General features: G+C 41.2%; 1 protein-coding gene across 2 annotated transcripts in view; it reads right to left on the bottom strand.

Annotated features, from left to right (window-relative positions):
* Window positions 1–17,779, bottom strand: part of OLA1 (Obg like ATPase 1) — a 176,762-nt gene that overhangs the window by 47,478 nt on the left and 111,505 nt on the right. For both annotated transcript variants that reach the window (XM_090045451.1, XM_090045450.1), the window contains exons 6-7: window positions 15,795–15,875; window positions 15,419–15,516 (exon numbers count right to left, since the gene is read on the bottom strand). In XM_090045451.1, the coding sequence (XP_089901577.1) occupies window positions 15,419–15,516; window positions 15,795–15,875 (179 nt within the window). The remainder of the gene's footprint in view (window positions 1–15,418; window positions 15,517–15,794; window positions 15,876–17,779) is intronic.

Here is a 17,779-nt window from a genome sequence, read left to right as displayed (position 1 = left end):
CATTTCGATTCGAAACCGCCGTTCCATTTCGCTTTGTCAAAACAGTGACCCTGTTTCGACGTTTCACCTATATGCTATAATGGGGAAGCTTGAAACAGACTCTCTCATCTGGCAGGCAGATGGGGGCCTGCAACCCCAGAAGGGCTGCGGGGGCTGTGCCAGTCCTCCTGGGGCTGCAGGCCCCCCGATCTGCCTGCCAGATGAAAGAAGGAAGCCAGGTGCTGCCGCTTGGGACTGGGGAGCTGAGGAAGGGATCTGAGGCCGATCATTCAGTTTCCTTCCCCAGTGCTAGATCAAGCTGGGGAAAGGAACTCAGCCCAGCTGAACTGAGCTCCCCTCCCCAGTGCTACAAATTGGGCTGGGGAAAGGAACCCGGCTGAGTTTCTTTCCCCAGCCCAATCCTAGCACCGGGGAGGGGAACTGAGCAATCAGGCTCAGTTCCCTTCCCCAGCCTGACCACAGTGCTGGGGAGGATAACTCAGCTCAGCTGGGCTGAGTTGCCTTCCCCAGCCCAAACCTAGAGCTGGGGAGGGGAACTAAGTACTAAGCGATCAGGCTCAGTTCCCTTCCCCTATGCTGTGATTAGCTTCCCACAGCCAAGAGGTAAGGAGAGCCAGGGCTGCACTCCTAGCTAAGACACATGGGGCTGTGGAGCCACTGGGAGTGCAGTCCTGGTTCTCCCCAGCCTCATATCACCTGGCTGCTTCGAAACTTGAAATGTTTTGAAACTTTCGAAACCTTTCAACTAGCCTCATTTCGTTTCGAGGCTGTTTCAAGGCCCTTTATTTCAATTTGATTTCGCTGTTTCAAGCTCAAAATTAGTCGAAACTGTGTCAAATTGAAACTGCCAGTGAAATTTCATCCCTGGGGAAGACCAGGACCAATGGATACAAACTCCTGGAAGGATGCTTCAGGCTTAATAGCAGGAAAAACTCCTTCACTGTCAGGGTGCCCAAACCGTGGAATAAACTCCCTCCAGGGGTGGTGCATTCACCTATCCTGGAGGTTTTCAAGGGGAGACTAGACAGTCACCTTGGTGGAGTCACCTAACCCCAGTTGTCTTCCTGCTTAGAGCAGGAGAGCTGGACCTGATGATCTGTAAGGTCCCTTCCAGCCCCTAGCAATCTATGAATCCATGTACTGCCTACGCCATAAGAAAGGCAAATATTTAGCTAAAAACGGTATTCCCCTGCCCTCTTATTTTGTAGTCCCTGTTTATGTAAATTTCCTTATATTAAATGACTATATATATGTTTGCAAACTATTCTGTTTTTTCCTGGTTTACTTCTAGTTAAGAGGAGTAGACTAGGAGTAAACCAAAGTCAAAGAAACTGAGTATTATAAAGTTTTATATTTAAACAATTTTATTTGTCATTTCTAAGTGAAGCTGGCAGCAATGTCGGTAGTTAAAGCTATATAACACTTGCCATTATATAATCTTGATGTCAGCTGCATGTAAAATAGCCCAATTTTATCCATTTGACCTGACAGTTTTCCATGTTCTCTCTCTCAGGTAGAAAAAAATTAAATTTAGCAAAAATGATTCCATTTCTTCCAAGAACAAGAGAGAAAAACTGGATTACCAATACTAAAAATATTCCAGCTGGCTCTCTGAGAGCTCTAGGACCTCTATCCTAGTGTCTCATACTTTATGCTCTATACATTTGATCCAATAAAAGCTTCACAAACAATCCTCAATTCGAGCTAATCGATCCAAGCTCAGGTAAGTTTATTCAAAGCTTACTGCTAAAGTTTCTACGCCTGCCAACTAAACATGTGCTGTGAACTGAATATATATAAGACTCGTATATCCAAAGTTAAAAAAATGTATAGAACAAACATATACAAAAGCATATATGGAAAGGAAAACTTCCAAAACAAAAATATTTATACTGCACATAAAATTCTTATTGTGCAGCAAGGATGAGACACAATGAATCATAGATAGCAGATGTTAGTCATGTCACTCAGTGCGCTCAGTGCTAGACAGCACTTAAAGTGGTAAGAACCAAAGAAAAAACTAAGCAGAATAAAATCCCTAGACCAAGGGAGTCCAACTCATTTGCCCCGCAGGCTAAGTGGCAGTGGACTGGTCCACAGGCTGGATCAGGCCCATGGACTGCTCACCCCCCACCTGCATGCCTGATCTAACATGGGTAGCACCCCCCACCCCACCCCCCGAATGCCCACCTGAGCACAACCCAGGACCTGCTTGAGCAAGTGCCATGGGTGGCGCACATCCTGGGGACTGCTCACAGAGAAGTTCCACTACAGCAAAAGGGGCATCACCACGAGTCTAATTAAGAGCTTCGTGGACCAGATCCTGCCCGTGAGCCACGTTTGACACCCCAACCATAGACCTGTCTATCCATCAATGACATTCTTAGCCACAGACAGGCACTTCTTTTATACTAAGAGATACAGAAGTACAGACCTTTTAGCACCTTTCCTTTAGTGAAAAGAAAAAAGCAGGAAAACACAGAAAAAAATATGTTGGAAATGTTAGCTCATTCCAACAGCAATTTCTCAGTAGCATAACAATTTCAAGGGCTACATGTAACACCTGCCCAGTTATGCAGAGCATCAGAAGGCATTCTTCAGTTCTACAACATCCTGACAGGCAAAAGTGTAGCGAGCAGCCAGGATTGGGGGGGGAGAGAAATGGAGGTTTGCTGACCACTGTAGACCAGGGGAGTGAGGGCATGGGTTAGGGGAAAGAAAGAGTTACCTCCCTGGGCTACTGCTGCTGCTGCTCCAGGCCTGTGGCTAGGCTGCCTGGAGCCAATCGTGGTGCCATTTGTTCTCTCTGCCCCAGATGCATATTAGTTACCAGGCTGTGCCTGCTCTGGCAAAGGCTCCTGGTGGGGTAGGAGCAGTGCACCATCCTGTTCACCCCATTCACCTCTACCCCAGCCCCCAGATACACTACTTGGTACACTGCTGAACTGACCAGCTCCTTTGGTTGTCCACAGAGAGCACAGAGCTTCACATGCTGTGGCAAAGACTCCCAGCAGGGATGATTCTGATATGCCATTTTAGGATGATGCTGGCACCCTGGGCCTGATGCTTGATGCCCTGCTTCCTCTGCCCTAGTTACACTACTGCCAAGAGGGTGTACTTCTTGCTCACATCCTTCCCCGCAGGAAGGTTGTCGGCACCCACATTCTATTGTCCCAACTACCAGCCTCGTCCTTTCTGTCCAAATGTGGTGGCAAGATAACCCCACAGGCTCCTGGAGGGGAGGGGGCAGTCCCTGCAGGCCCCAAGCCATACATGCAGCCTCCCCACCAGAGAAACTTACCTCCAGGGGCACAGCCAGAGCCAGAGCAGGAGCCATGGCTGCACAACCTGGTGTTATGCTGGCTGGTTAATCAGCTGTTCCCCAGGCGGGGAAAAGCCAAACCAATCGTGGCAGCTGGAACAGCCACCTGGGAAAATTTAAAAACACCACTGGGACCCAGGGGGAAGTGAGTGAGGAAGCACGCCGGCATGGAGCATGCTAGGTACACTGAGGCTCTTGTGGGGCTCGGTGCCGGCATCCAGAGCAGGGGGAGCTGAGCCCTTGTAGTAGGCTGGGATGGAGGAGGCAGTCCCACACCCCCTCTCCTCTCCACAGATCTAATTTTTTTCTGGCAAAGAGCAAAGTAGAGACGTCCCGTCCAGAGATGCCGAAGAGTATGCCAACCTATGGAAGCCCAGCTCACGAGTATCCAAGGCGGAGACGCCAGCCATCAGGACAGCCAGGCTAGTCCACCAAGACCAACGCCAAGACTGATCTCCATAGAAAAAAAAAGGGTTGACTGAGCACGGTCAAACCACACAAGTGGCATCCACCCAGTTGGCAAGTGGACAGGGTGTAGGGGAGGCAGAGCCCTGAAGAACATCATGACCAGACAGTGAGTATTACCATCCCCAGTGTCCCCCAGAACGATCTTCACTGAACCCCTCCCTGTCATTCAATACACCAAGTTGTGGCAGGTGAGTTGAGGGGAGGGGCCCTGCACCTGATGGAAAGTACGCCACCTGACGCAAACCCCACCTAAGACACCTTCTATCACACCAAGTAACACTACAGAAATCCAACCCACCCCAACCCTCCAGCAATAACAACAAAAATCTATTCCTGTCACATCAGCATTTCTAGTGTTATCTACAAGCCAGGCTTGCCAGGAAGGACACTGAGCAGGGAGCTGTTTCTGTCTGGTTTTGTACTGAGAACCTTTGTGAGGCAAAATGTGATAGCTGCTAAATTACAGGAACCAAGGTATTACAGAAACTAAGGTCACCGAGCAGGAACTTGTGGGTAGCTGAGTTTGTGTCTGGGTTCTTCCTAAGTTAGGTATCGGCTTTTAAAAGTAGCAAAATCCATGGTCAGGGTGAAGAGAAAACTGCACTGCTTCTCCAGAAGCGAAGGCAATGCAGAGTCCTGTAGGTTGGTAAAGAAGCCAGGAGCTTTCCATATGCTTGATGGGAAGGACTGGCTGATGTAATTGGCAGAGGCCATGAGGCTCCCTTTTAGCAGACAGCTGAATAAGACAACAAAACAGTAGTCATAATTTCCACCTCTAGTGAACCATCCACACCATAACTACAACACGCTATGCAGTGAACTCAAAAGATAGAGGACCTTATTAAATGTTTATGGTTTAGACTTTACTGATAATAGAAGCAGAAGACTGAAAGGTTCCAAGTGATGGAATGTCTATTTTATGTTTTCTACATTAAATTAATGTTAGTTTCCAGTCAAACAGTCACAATTAAGAAATCAAGCCAGCCTATGGAACCTCAATTTGTATCGCTTATGCATATCGTCTTAAATTACATGATCACAAGCTTTTCTGTCTAAGAGCCCTCTTTCTCAGGCCCTTGGCAGACACTGAATTTACTGTGCAATTAACACATTAATCACAAAGAAAATTCTGAAATGCCTCATATTCACAGAATTTATGACAGGATAAAATGGCAAACCAACCACAAAGATTTTTATGCATTTAATCTGTCCACATTTAATTTCATGTGGAATGTCTTTGTGGCTGGTTTGTTTCCAGCTTTAAACTGAATGTTTGGCATGTGTCCTAGACCTAGGGCGGCCATTGCCAACAATTAGCTGACTGCTGGCATCAGGCAGGAGACAGCCCCAGATTCTGAACTGGGACCCAGAGTTGCTCCCTGTCAAATTCCACAGAGGCATCTCTGGGTCCCAGACCTGGGGCTACTCCTTGTTCTGCAATCCAGGGCTTTATATCACCCCATGAGGGGGGAGTCACTCAGCATCTGGAACTTGGGAACATGCAAAGACCCCTGCTGCAGCCAACGCCATCATGCATTGGGATCTGAGGAATTTTATTCCGAGTTCCCAAAACCGTGTATCCTACCATTGCATGGCTAGATGCACGATTTTTGATCCTGGGTTTAAAATGACTCAGATCTCAACTGTGCAATCATCTGCCAGCACTTCAATCAAAGCAACCACACATATACTATACCTTGCACATCAAATGGGAAGGATCACCACATAAATGCCAACAACCTTGCTGAAGCCAATGTTACCAGCATCGACTTGGTGATCCTCAAGCAGACTGTGACAACTGTAGGTGTTGTAGGGTTGTTGCCACTGCCTAAGCTCATTTTCCTACAGGTGGTGACAAGGTGGACCTTGGCTATGGATCACCTGGTCTGCCAGGAAGTTGGTCTTATGTTTTCTCACCTGCCACGACTTTTATATTATATTGCTAGGAGTCAATGCCCAAGGTGATCCTGCCTGATCTCAATCTCCGTTTTCTTCTGTGGGGCTCTAAACCTCCCCTTTACCCCATCCTAGCCTCTCCAGATGGCATTTGTAGTTCTCTGCAGCCAGGTCTTAAAACTGCTTGTTGGTCTATTATTCCACCCTCAGCCACCAGGGTAGCTGTCAGCTTTGATTAGGTGCACACCTTTCCAGGGCTGGCCTTGGCCTGTGCTCAAATATCCAAAGAAAAAAAAGAGAAAGCAAAAACCTGACTGCTCTCAGTCTCTTTGCCAGACTCAGTCCATGTCCCCTTACCTGGGGTCAGGCTCTCATGTCCTAATCACAACAACAACAATAAAATCAGTTAGTTTAGTCACTGCTCTGCACAGGTCTGCCCCAGCTTACTCATGAGTATTCACAGCCCCAGTGGGATCTCTTCCATGTGCAGCAAGGCTCTAATCTGGAACAGCAATTCTTCTGGCCTCTTCGCCTGGATCCTCAGCTGTCACCCCACTCCAGGGATTATTACAAGCCTTGTGTGTGCTGGCCTCTGCTTGCCTCCTTCTCAGGGTCACACCCACAGCGTTACTTCAGCAAGTTTCATAACACTTGCTTGTCAGGACGCTCAGATGCTCCTCCCTCTGTGGCTTGCAGGGAATTGACCCTCCTCTGCCCCTCTCTGGGGCCAGAAATACCTCAGAGCAGCCTCCCTCCTCCAATCTGGAGCGAGATGCTGCTCTGGAAGTGGTGATTGCTTCTCTTCCCTTCTGGTCTCCTGCTGCAGCCCCACTGGCTCTCCATGCTGTACGCGTTGCTTGCTTTCACTTTCCCTGTCTGTTGCTGCTGGCTGCTTTTCTTCTCCTGACCTCCCCTGCCTAGCATGTAAGGCACCTCAGGGCTTTTGTTTGCTCTTTCTCACTCCTTCACACAGACATTGTGTACCTCCAACTTCACTGGACCCGACATTATGTGAGGATGCCAGACTCTCAGCTCCCAAGACAAGTTCTATACTCCTAGCTTAATAACAGCCTGAGGCATACCTTAAGAAATTGGATGCCAACATCAAGAGCTGAGAGAAGCTGGCTGCCAACCAACCCCCAATAGCACTGAAACCTCTATGAAGTGGCAGCCCATTTTAAGGTAAATGGCAGAAGAAAGCACAGAAGAGAGAAGAGAAGGAAAGGAGAGGAATCCCAGACTGCAGCTTACTCTCCCCTGCAGAAAGACCTGCAACTTCTGTGGATAGATCGATGGCTCAAGGATTGGACTCTTAAGTCACCTCAAGACCCATCAATGAGCTGTGGCAGAACTGAACAGAGGGACTGCCGAAGACAACAACACTGTGAACAAAGCAAGGTCATGTAATGAACTGGTTTAAACCCTGGTCCCATGTTATTTAATTGCATCCTTGTCTCACTTAATATAAAAGTCGGGTGGCATTTAGTGAATAAAAAAAAAGAGACAGAAAAAAATAGGCTTTTGACTTTCACAACACACAAACCAATGAAATCTAGATTCTACTTCTGTTTTGTGCAATACCCATGCGATGCAGAGAAATGCAAGTGGCTTTCCCAAGATCTCAATTCTACATCCTTAAAATGAAGACAAAAACCAGACTGAAAGTTCTCCTGAGCAGCCCACATGGCTAGCTTGATTAAGACACCAGTTTCTGTGGGAGCGATACATACTGAGGTTCCATATATGGGCAGGCTTGATTATTCAGGCTGGGGAGTTGAAGGCAGCTGGATATAATGTTAGCCACATCATTCTCTTATGGAGATAAGGGAATGATGCGGCTAACATTACATCCAGCTGCCTTCAACTCCCCAGCTTGAATAATTAAGAACCTATTTATAACTGTGTCAACTGGAAGTGGCTTTAGGTGCAAATCTGTTGGGAAGGTTACACTCATGCCCTACAGCTGTAGCAAGGTATCTTAACCACTCCACTACTGTACCAACCGGTGATAAAAATACTCAGAGATACAGGACATGTTCATCTGCAGCAACATCTTGTAAAAAGTATCAGCCACTTATTCCTGGGACTATTTTCTCCACCATGTTTCATCACACCTGGCAACAGCAACAAAGCTACAAATTATGAGCAACATCTGCAAATAGTGGACGTAATGCTGTGATATAATACATGGGCATGTTCTCTTGTTCCCCCTAAAAACAAACAAAACACCAGTTAGTCTCTCACTGAAACCAAAAGATAATCTTATCAGCAGGGATCCTGGTTTTCCTTCATTAAAAAAAAAAAAAAGAGAGAAAATCACAAATTCTCTGATAAAAACCCCAAAATCTGTTATGAAAATTAAAGGCCCCTCATGAGCCCCTAGCTCTGTCATGTCTGATAAAATGATCTTTTGTTGTTCTATCAGTGCAATCACCTTAAAAACAGACCAAAGTAGCCAAATGGGATGAAGGAATCTCCACTGCATAGGGCTGCTCCACTCAGTTTTTCTATGCCAACACTTAATTCTTTTCTCAAGGTTTCCCAACACCATATGGTAGCACTGTAGCTGTGCACCCAACAAGATACAAAGAAATGTAATTTAGGGAATCCCCAAGATCACTGTCTCTCACTCTGGGAACTGTGCAGGTCCCTGAGAGCCCCCAATTTTAGACATGCATAAAGGTGACCTAAAGCCACCTTTGTCTCTACACTACTCAAGAATACTGGGCAGAGCTCTGATGCACTAAACTTTATACAGTTAAAGTATACAATGCCCAGCTCATAGAATTAAAAACGCTCTTTCTAGATTATCCCCAAACGAAAAAAAAACAAGAGAGCCAGGCAGTGGAACCTACGATTCTGCTCACCCCAACTAAACAAATGTTTGAATCCACTTTCTGATCAAAATAGGATAACTGCCTGCTACAGGAGCTAGCAACTTTTCTCTAAGCCACTGGCCATGACAACCCATTTCCCAACCACAGGCTGAGTCACTTACATGGCACATCAGTGTCAGGGAAAGTTTACTTGCGTCTGTGCCATTGCTGCTTCTCCCAGTCCCTCACTCCATGGCTGGCCTTTTAGCCCAAAGAAAGCTATGCTGGGGCTGATGGGAGGGGAGAAGAAGAGGGAGCAGCATGGAAGTAGCCTGGAACAGGTATGCTCTGGCCAGAAACTGTGCATGCTCCATTAGTCCATGCTCCTTGGCTGCAGTAAGAGTACAGCTTCCAGCTGGAAGGGAACTGCACCAGGGGTGGGGAGCTGGAAGCTGCTTCCACATTGCTCCCACTTCTCCCCACCAAGCCCAGCCCCAATGCAGATCCTCTCCAGCTGGAAGCTGTACCCATGCTGCAGCCTACACAATATTTAGTGAGCACATAAAACTACTGGACATTTTTCATTTTAATCTGTCTATCCCTTAGCTTTGACTCCATTAAACTGGAAGACTACCATCCCCCTCATTTCAAAATACGTAAAGAGTATTTGGTGTTTGTGAAACATCCAGGCCCCCTCTACATGTTACACTTAAGGCACAATTAACCAGTTAGTCATGCCTTAAGTTGTGACCCAGCTACACATTTAACCAATTAATCACATGATAAAACAAACAATAAGTTACAAGTTATTCTATCAAAAACGTTTAATGACTTTCCAACTAGTTCTAATCACATCACTAATTGAAAATGTGGCCAAGTGCTCCCCTGTGGCTGGGAGCATATCGACTGGGAGTTCCCAGCCATGGAGATGCATCACTCTCTGCCAGCCCCACAACTGACGAGGCTTGCAGTGGTGGTGGTGCTCCTGGCTTTGTCCCGCTGTGAACCTTGTAAGCTGTGGGGACTGCAACTGGGAGAATGATGCCGCTCCCCTCCCCACCTGCAAGCCTCATAAGGTACAGAACTCGCACTGGGGCCAGCATTGGGAACACTGCCACTGCTACAAGCCTTGTTGGCTGCAGGGCTCAGCAGGAAGAATGTCCCACCTTTGCGAGCCCTGTAGCTGATAATGCTTGGACCTCCCTGCCACCCCCACTGAGAGCCCTGCAGCTGATGACACTGACCCCACTGCAAGGTCTCAGACATGGGAGCTGGTGCAGGGGAAGCCCAGGATCACAGTCTTGCCTGCATCTGTACCAGTGATGGGATCTAATGGGTGATCCCACATGTGTGCCTCCTGTCATGTACGTGGGGCATAGCAAGAGGCACAACTGTGGAGAATCACGTTAGATTCCATTGCACCTTTACCTGCATTTGCAAAGGGGACCCCAGATCCTGCAGTGAGGAACATCATAAAAAAAAATTCCATGATGAAAATTAGTAATTCTTACTTCAGAGAAAAATCTGAATAATATGTAGCAAATAAGGCATAAGGATCATTTGACAACAAAGTGTTTAATAGTTGCACACTATACATGCAACTCAGCATGCCACAGTGAAAGTCAGGTGCCCTGTGGAAAAAATATAGTATGCAAACATGTAATTCAAACTGTATCATGATGTATATACATAATGGGGCTGAATTAAGATTGCGTGGATAACCTCAATCGCAACATTTCTTCTTGAATACCCCATTTTACAATCTTAAACATATTTTGCAACAAGTATGTATATGTGCGTGAAATATGCACAAATATGCACTTGAAGGTCCTTTTAATGATTTAAATCACCTTATCTTCTTAGTATATACTCACTATAGCTTAAAGTCTGAGTTTGCGGTGAGGGGGTAAAACATACATTTCAAAAAATAAAATAGTTTCTAAAATTATGAAAAAAGCAGCATATCTTAAATTACTCAAAAAATTAAACATAGCAGCTAATCAAAACCAGACTCTTTTTAAACTTTATACTGTGATTTCAACAATTTTGCATGGAAAGGGTTTTTAAGAACATGCTGTTCTTTCGAAGAGTGCATTCATTTATCTTGCTTTACCTATACCACCTTGAGATGAGAAACCTTCAATGTACTGTGCTTGAAGATACACCAGAAATAATTCAGAATAAGACATTAGTACAGAACTCAACTCCTTTCTTGTTAACCTCATCACACGAAACCTGCACTTTGGGATTTGTAATAACTACCTTCAGATTTTCAGGTGAAATTTAAGGGGTATGTGTTGATCCAACACGCCATAGTTAGCTTGGGACCTACTCTATTTAAACAAAAGAGAACTTTCTTTTCCTGTGTTATAATCACAGCTGGAACAGAGATCCATAAAATAGAGCCCCTCTATCTATAAAACACAAGTTATTGATGGATGTTTGTTAGGCTTCAGAGCATATTGTAAGGTCCCTTTCTATCAGTAAGCACATATATAGGGGCAAAAAGAAGATAAGAGGGGCCTAAGATTATGGGTTTTTTTGTCTATCTTTTCTTGTTGTGGAAAAGTTGGCAGCTGTGCTGTTGCTCTTTTTCTAGGTTTTATGTACTATGATTTTTTAGGGGCCCTAGAACATTTGGATTTTTTCTTCTTGCATATTTAGTTCTATGAATGAAAAGCACCATGAAGAGAGCTGGCTATTTATTGTTATTTCACATGCTCAAACTGAAATAAGGCTAAAAACAAAATAGAAAAGAAAATACAAATAAAAAGTAAGTGTTTTTACTCTGCTCTCTTCCTTGTCCTGTGACATCACTGCATGCACTTTTCTTTCTTCACTGGCCTAGGCAAATTTGACTTGCTCACCAAGAAGTGAGTTACAGTTTAGTTCATTCTCAATCTATTGAATCATCTGCTTTCCTTCCCACATCTCTCTTCTCAGAGCAGACTTTCTATTTCTTGACTGAAAAACGTTGAGACAATAGGAAACAAATAACAGAATTTCAGTAGTTTAATCTGCAGCCTGAGATATCCAGAAGGTCAATCTTGATTGTTATAACTGTTCATTTTAGCATTAAAACCAATTAATATAATTTTCACATTATACTTATTTTTATTATAAATTACATGATGTGCACATAGCAAGAAAAAAAGTGGTTTGTTCTTCCACTAGTTAACATTTACAAGTAAAGTGTTTTCAAACCAGGATTAAAGATATCTGGTAATGCCAGAAATTCTATCACAAATATATTAAGGTTCATAAACAAAGTTTTACAAAATAATCCAAATAGTGTTAAATCTATTCCTAATTTCCCATTTGATACATCTTTAAAAACCACTTTCAAATAGTCATTAAACACTATTACAGCTTCATATTGAAAAAGTTACATCTAAAAAACAAATTTGGATTCAAAGACCAATTTGCAGAATTTTGATACATATAGTTTATCTGTGTTAAGTGTGCATGTTGGGGAGGAGTCTAGCAGGGGGGAGGGTGATATGAACCTATCAAAATCAGCAGTTGTAGAGATGCAACAGTACATTCTTGTATTATTTTGTTTGACATATTTCATAATTGGATGCTGTGTTGTAACCCTTTTAAAGCATCAAAAAAGCCAAGACTGAAATTTAAACCCTTAATCATGTGAAGGTTTGACAAGTTTGATGTCCTACGTTTGCTTGGTATACTGGGGCTCAGGTAGGCAGTTTTAACTGAAATTAATATGCTGTATTATGTATATGTTGTTATGAGTAAAACTAGTTCATGTTTAGAATATGTTAATCTTGCAGGTCCCTAAAAATTAACAGTGTCATAAAAAAGCTATAGAATGCTTTGACAATTCATTTACAGAATAGAATATGTAATAGAAGAATGGTTTCAGTGGATTCCCCTATACAATATCATGATTACTGTCATCTGATCATAACACAAGTGCAACTAACACAGCTGCCATGTCAGCTTCTCTTCAGGGGCTAGGTCTTAATCATAAATCAGCTGAATGACTAATTCAACATTGTTAAAACCAGCAAGTAGCTGCTTGGAGCCATTCCAGTTTTTACATCTTTCAAAAGGTCAATACACCTACTCAAGCACACAATAGTCCTATCTTTCACAGCGTTTTCTTCTTTTTTAGGATTGAAAAATAACATGTTACCACTTAAATGTAAGTATGTTTTAACTAGCAATTAAAATGTTCATTAATTCTGAAAGGGTGACCCAGTAAAACAAAGACAATTTTAGTTTTCCTCTTGTACCCACAATCAAAAACCTCTCCTCCTCTTTGCTGATGCTTTAAATACTTTTCTAGTTGTAAAAGACCAATGAAAACATTTACTACTGAGTATTTCCTGCATTAACCTCAACTGTTAAAACAATATCACGAATTAAACTCAATAAGAAACTTTTGCTCATTGAACAACTAACCAAAATGCAGCTTTGATTAAGAACACGAACCTAAAATAATCACAAATTAAAAGGCATCTAGCAGTAAAATATAGTCTAATCATTTGTATCTGTTTGTACTGCCACAAATGATGAAAGCCTACCGTTAGCATCCTCCATAGTAAAAATTTATTCTGTACTTTAATACAAAAGCTACGTTGCATAAACAGAGGATTTAAAGCTGTAGCAGAGTGGCTGAATGAAGGAAAACGGCAATCTTTCTGGCTCCAGTAGATGCCATTCCCTATCACACAATGTTTCCCACTCATAAATACATGACAAATACTTCCTCAATCATTTTTTACGAGCAGGGATGCACAGGGGGTAGTCAATGGCTAGCTTGAGGGAAAATAGGAACAGCAGGAGGCAGAAACTGTACTGAAAATGGCTATGTGGTAAATTCTCTTCTGGAACATCACTCAGCTACCCAGGCTTTGATCTTTCAGCTACAATTACACTAACATCCATGAGATGTGGATTTTTAAAAAAATCTAAATCATTAGTTGTGCATATAAATAGTTAAATCATTTTATTATATGACTTCCCAATTTAAACATCTAGATTTTTACAAATTAAAAATTGTAAATTACACAAAGGTTTGTTTTCTATTGGCTATAACCGTATCATCACCACAACTGGTCTCACAAAAACAGGGGGTGACTGGCGACAGCTAAATCACAGACTGGCGTCTCCTAAGTAGTCTGTCTACTATTAGGGTCTGGGAAATGGTATTTACTGTACAATTAGAGCTAGTAAGCTCTACCTGTAATCATCCAAATACAGGTGTGAGGTTCCCTTTTGGACAAGGAAACTGACTCATCCATTTTCACATAACTCTGGTGCCTGTAGAGTTATAACAACCCTCAGGAAACTTTGACATGTGCACTTCAATCAGGATGGTAGTGTTTACTGCATTAAAGTCAGGTGATACTTTTTTTTTTTTTAAAGAATTCCTTTTTGACTCTAAGAATTTAATGAATTGTGTATTTACAAAATGTTCTGCCAAGAAAGAACTTCCTCAAAACAACAGAATCTGACTTACAATAGGAAAAAGAAAAAGAAAAAGGTGTCTTGGTTCCTATAAATTTTCCACATTAAAAAAATGTATTTTCCAAATTATTGCCATTTAAAGGTTAAATCTAACTTTTTGGTTTTGGTTTTTCTTTTTTTTAAAAACAAAAATACAAAATGTCTTGAAGTAGCAACAGGACAGTTTTAGTTGCAGTAATTTCACAGAATTTATTCTAATGATTTATTGGAGTTAACCATCTGACATTAATTATTGTTTTGGCTTCCAGTCTATGAATGTTTATTTTTCAGTTTAAAGCCTTCTCACTCTTTGATATCATATGGAAATGAGAATTTTTAATGGAAAATTGAAACCATGTGCATCTAAGTACTTAATGAAGTACAGGGAGAAACAGAGGGCATATTTTAGGCGAATTCAGATATTCTGCATTGGATACTTCTGATTGGTTTGGATGACTAAATGCATATCTGTTCACAAGTACACATATGTATGCCAGAAGTTCAAAATCTCACAAATAAAGTGATACACACATACAAGTAAGAAATTTGTTGTCAATTTTAAACACAAAGATATTAAAATTAACCTTTACAGCATTCTATTTAAGTCTGTCCCTCCTCCCCAAACTATCTCATCTGTAGTTTCTTATAATAAGATTATCTGGTGTGTTTTCCCAAAATGGATCCCCAACATGTCGCCACCAATTGGATCTTCATCCAGTTCAATGAATGTCTGATAGGCAGTTTTCACAATCATCATGCATCTGAATCATAATATTGACATTAATAAGAATACTTAAGTAAAAACTGCACATGCAAGAAAAAAATACTACCTGTATGAAAAATGACAACTTGTAAGAGTAAGGGTGGTCAAAGTAGGCCTACACACTAAAAATCAAATTGTAAAATGTCTTTTTTTGTGTGTATATGCATGTATGGATGTGCATGTGTACACAAATACGGACAGTGGCAAGCAATGCTGGCACTCACATGCAAATGGGAAGCATATTGTTGAAATGTTCAACATAAATTTAAAGTCACACTTCAAAGTATTTGTGCCTCAATGCAAATTACTTTTCAGCATATAAACAAATGAAAAAGTTTTTAAGCATCATTATTTAAGTGACATTTGAAAAAAAAAAAGTTTTAAATAAAAGTAATGGTTCGTAACCATTTTTAAATATTTATTTTCCTAACGCGTATCAAGTCTCTCTAAAATTCCAGGAGGAAAATTAGGATTTGCTTCTTTTCTGTAAATTCATTAGAAACTAACTCCATTGTACGTAAACAGGATTCTAATGGAAAAATTACAAATATAAAAGTAATATTAATTTATATTAATCAAAACAAGAAAAACCTTTAGTATTATAATATCGAGGAATTATGCACCTTTCAGAAATGTGAAACACAAAAGGTGAATTTATACATTTAACCAGAGTAAACTCACCATTTATTTTTCTTTCTAATGTAGCATTTTTCAGAGAGGTTAACCAAGTAGATCATTGGTTTTGAGGTCAAAAACAAGTGCTTGTTCAACACATCGATCTAAAAGCAAGAATATAAAGGCAGAATTTTAAAAACAGAAGTTACAGTAACTTGAGCTAAACAATAGTTTATAACTCAGTTTCTTTTTATTCTCTGTATTTAAGAATGCAAATGATTATTTAAATATCAACATTATACTTCAATAAACATAAAACCTACTAATAAACAATACACTTTAAGCATCATGGATTCTTTTTATGCATTTTTAGCAAAGACAGCCAGAAGCAGGTAGCAATGTTAAGAGTCAAAGAATGGGGAAGCATTTATAGCCTACCTACCTCTTTGTCATTCCAATCATGATAGAAGCGGACAGGCTTCTTTTCATCTATTACCCAGGTTTTGATTTTGCACATTATGTCCTATACAGGATTAAGAAAAACAAAATCATTAAAGTAGATGAAGAAGAAGAAACTCAGCTGGATACCAGACAATTATTTTCCGTAAACAAGATATTTTGATACCAAAACAAAGAACGTACAATCAAATTAAAAATTAGGTAATAACTTTTAAACACAGCCAAGCAAATATATTTACATTTTTTATCTGAGAAGTCAAAAAAAACATATTATAATTCTATATGCACTAAAAGGCACACTGAGTGTTAATACCAAAAAAAAAAATCCTATGCATTTAACTTGTTAATTATAGTATTTTCAGTAGGTTCCTTCTTCATCAAAAAATTAGTAGAGCTCATAAAACATGTAAAAATCCAGCACATTTTAGACTGCTTTTCCAACTCAGTAAGACGCAACATTTCAGTATCCAGCGGATAAGACCACATACACTATAAACATGCTATTAAGAAACGGGAATGGGTGGGAAAATACAGAGTGAGTATATTTTTTAAATTGTTAGCAAAAGAAACTGAGCCTATTATTGATGATCCACCCTTCAAGAAATTAATTCAACTGGCCAAAGCCCTTTTTATTCTGCATTAATTTTTTGCCAACACCTTCTCCCTCCCCCCAAAAATGAAACCTGCCAAAGCCTCCATTACACAATGGCAAGAGCCTTGCACTGGTGACCTCCAACCAGCTGCATTCACTTTCAGAACATCTCTCTCTGCAGGAAATCTAAAGGCCTTTTAGTTAGCAAGCTAGTGTGCATTCAGAAGGAGTAACTGCAGGAAGAGCCCAATGTGCTTTGTTTCTCTGGCCTTTCTTCACAGAAAGATTAATCATCTGTGAAATGGAAACGGCAAACAGCAAGTGACACAAACTGAACCCTTCAAGCCTTTCCTCATCAGTTTTATGGTTCTGAATCTGAAAGCTGCGTGTGGCAAGGTTCTCCTTACAGGCAGGTGTTAATAAAAGGCTCTTGGGTCTGAAAGGTCAAACTTGGCTCTTATAGGAGTAGTGCATTTCAGAGTCATCTATTTTTGTGGTAGATAATTTATGGTCATGCTTTAAATAATATATTTCTCGAAAGTTATCATTGACACAATTTAGAATTAAAATATTTAGCATACAAATATTTAACTCCTTCAATGTTTTGTGATCCATAACTATTTATTCTTACTGATATGTAGGGTAAACATATTTATAAAACAGATATAAACAGCCTCACTATTTAGTATACCTTCTCTTCCCAGTCTTGCAGATGCTTTAGGGAAAAAACAAGGAAAAAGCTCTTCTAAATCCTCAGATCCTGATTTGAAACCCTCCAGGAACAGGACTCCCCACAGATTTTAACAAGGAAGGGGCACACTGAAAACTTTTAATGAAATCTAACATGTTCTGACTAAGAATAATCACTTTTACTCTTCTATAACTGAATTTCACTCATAAATGTTAAAAAGTGGCTAATATAACACCATTTCCTACAAGGAGAAGATCAAAGTGCTATATTACAAATGCATTATGATTAAAAAAGCACTGTGCAGCCTTGCTATTAACTGTTCTTTAAACCCTAAAAGGCTTCCCATAGATCTCACTTGGCACTGCATATACAACCTTTGACAAGTAATGTAGACCATTTTTATTCATTGCCTAAAATTGTAGGCAATTATGTGCGTCACACTGGCCACCTGCAAATTCTGAATGCCTGCTCCAGTTGTCAGAGCAAAAAAACTAATGTCGGAGGGGATTAATCTAGGGGGAGAGAGTCCTCTTTAATGGCTCCAGCAGGTGAAATGGCCCAGCTGGTTACTATGATGAGTGGCCAGAACAGCTTATGTAGAGACATGCAACAAGATTACACATGAAGAAGAAAACAGTGGTACCATCTTATCTTTAACCCTATGTGCTTTTCTCCCCCCATTAAT

This window comes from Crocodylus siamensis, chromosome 4 (assembly GCF_052110815.1).
Source record: "Crocodylus siamensis isolate JL-2025a chromosome 4, ASM5211081v1, whole genome shotgun sequence".
In the NCBI taxonomy this organism is placed as follows: Eukaryota; Metazoa; Chordata; order Crocodylia; family Crocodylidae; genus Crocodylus; species Crocodylus siamensis.
This window is presented reverse-complemented; position numbering and strand designations above follow the sequence as displayed.